At 38.9% G+C, this 6,170-nt stretch overlaps 1 protein-coding gene across 1 annotated transcript in view; it reads right to left on the bottom strand.

The window, feature by feature from the left end:
- Positions 1–450: 450 nt before the first annotated feature.
- Positions 451–6,170, bottom strand: part of si:ch211-117c9.5 (sodium- and chloride-dependent creatine transporter 1) — a 30,770-nt gene continuing 25,050 nt past the window's right edge. The window contains exons 13-14 of the mRNA XM_017723547.2: positions 5,719–5,889; positions 451–1,201 (exon numbers count right to left, since the gene is read on the bottom strand). Coding sequence (XP_017579036.1) covers positions 1,070–1,201; positions 5,719–5,889 — 303 coding nt within the window. The 3' untranslated portion in view covers positions 451–1,069. The remainder of the gene's footprint in view (positions 1,202–5,718; positions 5,890–6,170) is intronic.

Below are 6,170 nucleotides of genomic sequence, written 5' to 3'. Positions count from 1 at the left end.
GACTAGTATTGGGGAGAAGGAAACATTAGTATATTTTTCCCACCCACTGGGGCACAGTAATGTAATCAAAAATCAGTTTTAAGGTGCACAAATGTTATTACCTTTTGATTGATGATTATCCAAAAACAATAAATTTGTCTAAATGTTAATATGATTAATCGTGCCTAATATGACCTGGAACAGGACCTAATATGAACAAACAAAAAAAGGCCCATTTATATTTCATGTAAGTAATTGTCCAAAGAATGCAATTTTGGTGAGTCAATGTTGCATCAACCAACGCAGCATTAAAGCAGGTTAATTTTGTATATACTTGTGTTTCACAACTGTGTTGACATTGTTTTTTTTTTTTAATACCAAAGTTTGTTTCACATAAGCCTGATTTTAGAAGATTTACATTATAATATATTGTATGTATTATATCAAATTTAATTAATAAATCAAGAGAAAAATTTTTAATTGTTGCCTTTATTTTACACAATACTGCTTTGATATGCCAATGACTATACTAGACAACAAGACACCACAAAACAGTATACACACCTCCTGATGACCACATACAATTAAGTGCAACTATAAATGACAGAGGTGAAATTTCCTGTATAGGACAGAAAGTGAGAAAAAGACTGAAGGATAGAAAGAAAGAGTTGATGAGGGAACAAAAATGATCAGTGTAGTGTTTTCAGCCTCTTGAAACACTACAAAAGCTAATTATCAAGGTGTTGGTGAGCTGCATTATATTGTGTGAGAGCTGGTAAACTGTGCACTGTTGTGGCAGTATAGCACAAGAATCCAGGACTGAGTTCACTACTGATTCAATGTCATAGTGCTATACATAGTGTCTCCTATGTATTTCGGTATACATACATATCCTGTATATGTATGTATACTGTATCCTGTTCGGTATACATATCAGTGTGATGTGTGTGACTGCTTGGTCTGTTACAGTGTGTGTGTGTGTGTGTGTGTGTGTGTGTGTGTGTGCGTGTTTGTGCATGCATTAACTTATAGTATCATATAACAAAGCTAGTAGTGTGTATGTGTGTGTGTGTGTATATGCCACACTTATTCAGATGACGCTCTCAAATAAGAGCGTGTTTTTGCTTGCTTCTTTATTGTGCAGCAGTTTGACTTCTGTCTCAGGTGAAAGGAATTCAAGGTGGTGCTGCCCCCAAATTGGTGTGGTGAGGTGCTGCCAGCGCTAAAGAGATACAAAAAGATGGTGAGACCCAAATGTATGCTTACCTGCATTTCTGTTTGAACATTCTTACAAATTTGTAAAAATTTTGGATGCAGCAAGGTTTCTGAATGTAATAGAAGCTGATATACAAAAGAAAACACATTTTTATTTCTCCAATATAGGTGGTATCATTGTATAAATATTTCTTGTATTTGTTAGACCCACTTCCAACAACAAAAGTGAGTACACCCCTCACATTTCTGCAAATATTTTATTTTATCTTTCCATGGGACAACACTATAGAAATTAAATTTGGATATAACTTGAAGTAGTAAAGTGTACAGCTTGTGTAGCAGTATAGATTTACTGGCCTCTGAAAATAACTCAACACAGCCATTAATGTCTAAACAGCTGGCAACACAAGTGAGTACACCTCACAGTGAACATGTCCAAATTATGCTCAAAGTGTCAATATTTTGTGTGACCACCATTATTATCTGGCACTGCCTTAATCCTCCTGGGCATGGTATTCACCAAAGCTGCACAGGTTGCTACTATAATCCTCTTCCACTCCTCTATGATGACATCACAGAGTTGGTGGATGTTAGACACCTTGCACTCCTCCTCCTTCTGCTTGAGGATGCTCCACAGGTGCTTAATTGGGTTTAGGTCTGGAGACATAGGCCACTCAATCACCTTTACCTTCAGCAAGATGTCATCTTGGAGATGTGTTTGGGGTCGTTATAGTGTTGGAAAGCTGCCATGCGGCGCACTTTTCGAAGAGAGGGGATCGTGCTCTGTTTCAGAATGTCACAGTATATGTTGGAATGAACAATGAACAGCAGCTCCCCAGTGCTGGCAGCACTCATGCAGCTTCAGTCCATGATGCTACCACCACCATGCTTGACTGTAGGCAAGAGACAGTTGCTTTGGTACTCCTCACCAGGGCACCGCCACACATGCTGGACATCATTTCAGCCAAATAAGTTTATCTTGGTCTCATCAGACCACAGGACATGGTTCCATTAATCCATGTTCTTGGACTGTTTCTCTTCAGCAAACTGCGGGCTTTCTTGTGATTCAGCTTCAGAATAGATTTTCCTCTGGGACGATGGCCATGCAGATGGAGTTGATGCATTGTACAGCGTATGGTCTGAGCACTGACAGACTGACCTCCCACTTCTTCAACCTCTGCAGCAATGCTGGAGCACTTATGCATCTATTTATTGAAGCCAACCATTTGACACTGAACATGTGGACTCAACTTCTTTGGTCGACCCAGGCGAAGCCTGTTCCAAATGGAACCCATCCTGGAAAACCACAGTATGACCTTGGCCACTGTGCTATAGCTCAGTTTTAGGTTGTTAGCAATCTTCTTATAGCCTAGGCCATCTTTCTGGAGAGCAACAATTCTATTTCTCACATCCTCAGAGAGTTCTTTGCCATGAGGTGCCATGTTAAATATCTAGTGGCCAGTATGAGAGAATAGTACCCAAAACACCAAATTTAACAGCCCTGCTTCCTCCTGGTTCACTCCTGGAACCTTGTAACTCTAATGAGTCACATGACACCAGGAAGGGACAACAACACAATTGGGCGCAATTTGGACTTCACTGTTCACTGTGAGGTGTACTCACTTGTGTTGCCAGCTGTTTTATTTTCAGAGGACAGTAAATCTATACTGCTATACAAGCTGTACACTGACTACTTTGAGTTATATCCGAGTTTAATTTCTATAGTGTTGTCCCATGAAAAGATATAATAAAATATTTGCTGAAATGTGACGGGTGTTCTCACTTTGTGACATGTTGTATATCATGAATAAAAGAAAATCTTGTAGTCTATAATTGCCACAGCTTTTGCACAGGCTATGCTATGCTAATTTTATTTTCCCTGTCTTCCTGGCTGAAGTTTCTCAGCATGCTGAGATGTGCTCATGTTTGATCCTTAAAAGCTACTTTTCTGATTTAACTCCTACTCCTACTCCTCTGGCTCTTCCAGTAGTTACACCAGAGCTCAGTGGCGCAGTAAAGCGGAAGCTATTTATAAGTCTATATTTCTTCGCTTTGTCACAGCGGATAACTAGTAAATGAACCATTACATCAATATAAACGTGTTGCTACTCATAAATGATCAAATAAAGGCCAGGTAGAAAATATTTAAGCAGAGCTATTAAAAACTAACAGAAGGAATACTTTTACTAGCCAAGCCTAGCTGCTGGCTACAATTAAATACTTAGAAACAACATATTTTTGTTCAGCATATTCCTATGTTTATGCCAAATTACATGAACTTTTAATAGAAAAAGTAACTGGGAAGGCTTTCGTAAATGATGAAATGAAGCACCAAATAAACCAAAGGTTTGTGCTAAAGGTAATTGGGCAACTGACGTTGAAATGATTAAACTCCAAAGGATTTTATTTAATATACAGCGCTCTCCACAATTATTGGCACCCCTCATTAACATGTGTTCTTAGGCTTCTAAAGAGAAAATCCAACCTTTAATTCAAGTGCATTTATTCAGTGGGGAAAAAATCCAGCATTAAGAAATAATTCTTTTACATGAAATCATCTGTGCCACAATTCCTGGCACCCCTGATATTAATACTATGTACAACCCCCTTTGCCAACAAGACAGCACTTTATCTTCTCCTACAACATTTCACAAGATGGGAGAATACAGAGAGAGGGATCTTCGACCATTCCTCTTTGCACAATCTCTCTAAATTGTCCAGATCCCTGGATCCTCTCCTATGCACTTTCCTCATCAGCTCACCCCACAGGTTTTCAGTTGGGTTGAGGTCTGGGGACTCAGATGGCCATTAGAGGGGCTTGATTTTGTGTCTGGTGAACCATTTTTGTGTAGATTTGGCCACATATTTAGGGTCATTATCTTGCTGAAAGACCCAGTGACGACCCATCTTCAGCTTTCGGGCAGAGGCCACCAGATTTTGATTTCATTTTGAGTTCATGACGCCATGCACCCTAACAAGGTTCCTGGAGCCTTTGGAAGAGAAACAGACCCACAGCATCACCGACCCCCACCCCATACTTCACATTGGGCATGAGGTGCTTTTCCGCATACTTATCTTTTGTGTTACGCCAGACCCACTTAGAGTGTTTGTTGCCAAAAAGCTTGGTCTCATCTCACCAAAGCACACGGTCCCAATCGAAGTCCCAGTACCGCTTAGCGAACTCCAGATGTTTATGTTTATGCTTGTAAGTGAGAAAAGGCTTTTTCTGTGCATGCCTCCCAAACAGCTTGTTGGCATGTAGACAGCGCCTGATAGGTTGTTATGGAGACTTTGTGACCCCAAGATGCTACTCTTTGATGCAATTCTCTAACAGTGAGCTTTGGAGCACATTTTACTTCTGTTACCATCCTCCTCACTGTGCGTGGTGGCAAGATAAACTTGCGTCCTCGTCCAGGCTTGTTTGCCACTGTTCCAGTTGTTTTAAACTTCTTGATGATTCCTCTGACTGTAGATATGGGCAGGTGTAGGCGAGTGACTATTTTCTTGTAGCCACTGCCTGACTTATGAAGGTCGACACACATCTGCCTTACTTGAATGGTGTGTTCTCTTGTCTTTCCCATGTTTAAGAGTGGATAAAAGAAATAGGCCTCTGTGTCACGTCATATTTACACCCCAGGGAAACAGGAAGTGAGGAATTAAAAATTAAAAAGGTTCCTAGATACTGTGATCAACTTTATAAACAGGAATGCTTCAATTACATTTATTTTCTAGGAACTGTTAGGGGTACCAATAATTGTGGAACAGGTCATTTTATGAAAAATAATAATTTCTTAGTCAGGGATTTTTTTTTAATTCAATTGTGTTAAAGGTTACATTTTTCTACAATTTTCAGTGTGAGATTACGCTTCTGAAATAAAAATGTAATTTATTTTAAGGCTTTTAACACATCTTAACCAATGCCAATAATTGTGGAGGGCGCTGTATATATAAATTTACCAGATATTGTGTCAAGCGGGACTTATTTAGTTGCTAACTTACTGCTCTTGCAGAGTCTTTACAGGTCAAATACTGGTATTGCATACTGGCTATAGAAAACTCTTATATGTTACTACGTATATGTGATGCACATTTACTGAACCTTGGCCCTAACATTAAAAGATGGTTCACATCAAATTTACACATTTTTTCCCCTTAACCTAGTTGATCAGCCAAAATATGTTTGATATAAGAAGTTTGCTTCTTAATTTTTAGCCAAATTGGCTAAAAAGTAATGAAAGTCTGAGTCACCTTTTTTTTTTTTTGCTATTATATTATCCTCATAGCTCGTCTGCAAAACTAAAGAAATAAACTTCATAGATCAAACATGTCTGGGCTGATCGACTATGTTTGGGGTAGAGCGGGAAATTGTGTAAATTAGTTTTTTCAGTAAACCATTCCTTAACCTCACAAAAAAAAATGTCCTTTTAGTCTTTCATTAAAAAAAATTACAAATGTAGCTTATGTAAAAACAACTTATTTTTCTTGTCCAAAAGTCAGGACCTAAACAAACAGATGCACACTCACTTTTATAAGGGAACCTTTGCAGAGTAAGAGTTTGTAGACGATGGTTAAGGGGATACAGAGCATGGAGGACAGAGCAAGAGCCCAGCCCAGCATCTCACCCCACCATGGATACACGTAGACCCCGTTATACACCAACCGCTTGTAGTTAACTATGTGAAACAGGAACACTCCCTGCAAAGCAAGTGCAAATACATTTTTAACACTTTATTGACAGTACTTTATCTATTACACTTTACATACACAAACAATACAACAGACAGAGATGAGGGACTAGTCATCTATGATAATCTAACAAATATCTTGTATTGCACTTCTGCTATGTGTTATATCAGCATTGTGTTTTTATCTTTAAGCACTGTCTCCTGTTTGATTTTGGCAGGGTCCTAGTGCCCAAGAGCTCTAAACTAGGTTCTAACCCTCTAACCTAACCTAGGTAAACCTATTTGAATCTA

The sequence above is a fragment of the Pygocentrus nattereri genome, chromosome 9 (genome assembly GCF_015220715.1).
Source record: "Pygocentrus nattereri isolate fPygNat1 chromosome 9, fPygNat1.pri, whole genome shotgun sequence".
Taxonomy (NCBI): domain Eukaryota; kingdom Metazoa; phylum Chordata; class Actinopteri; order Characiformes; family Serrasalmidae; genus Pygocentrus; species Pygocentrus nattereri.
Note: the sequence above shows the minus strand (reverse complement) of the source record. Positions and strands in the feature narration are given on the sequence as shown.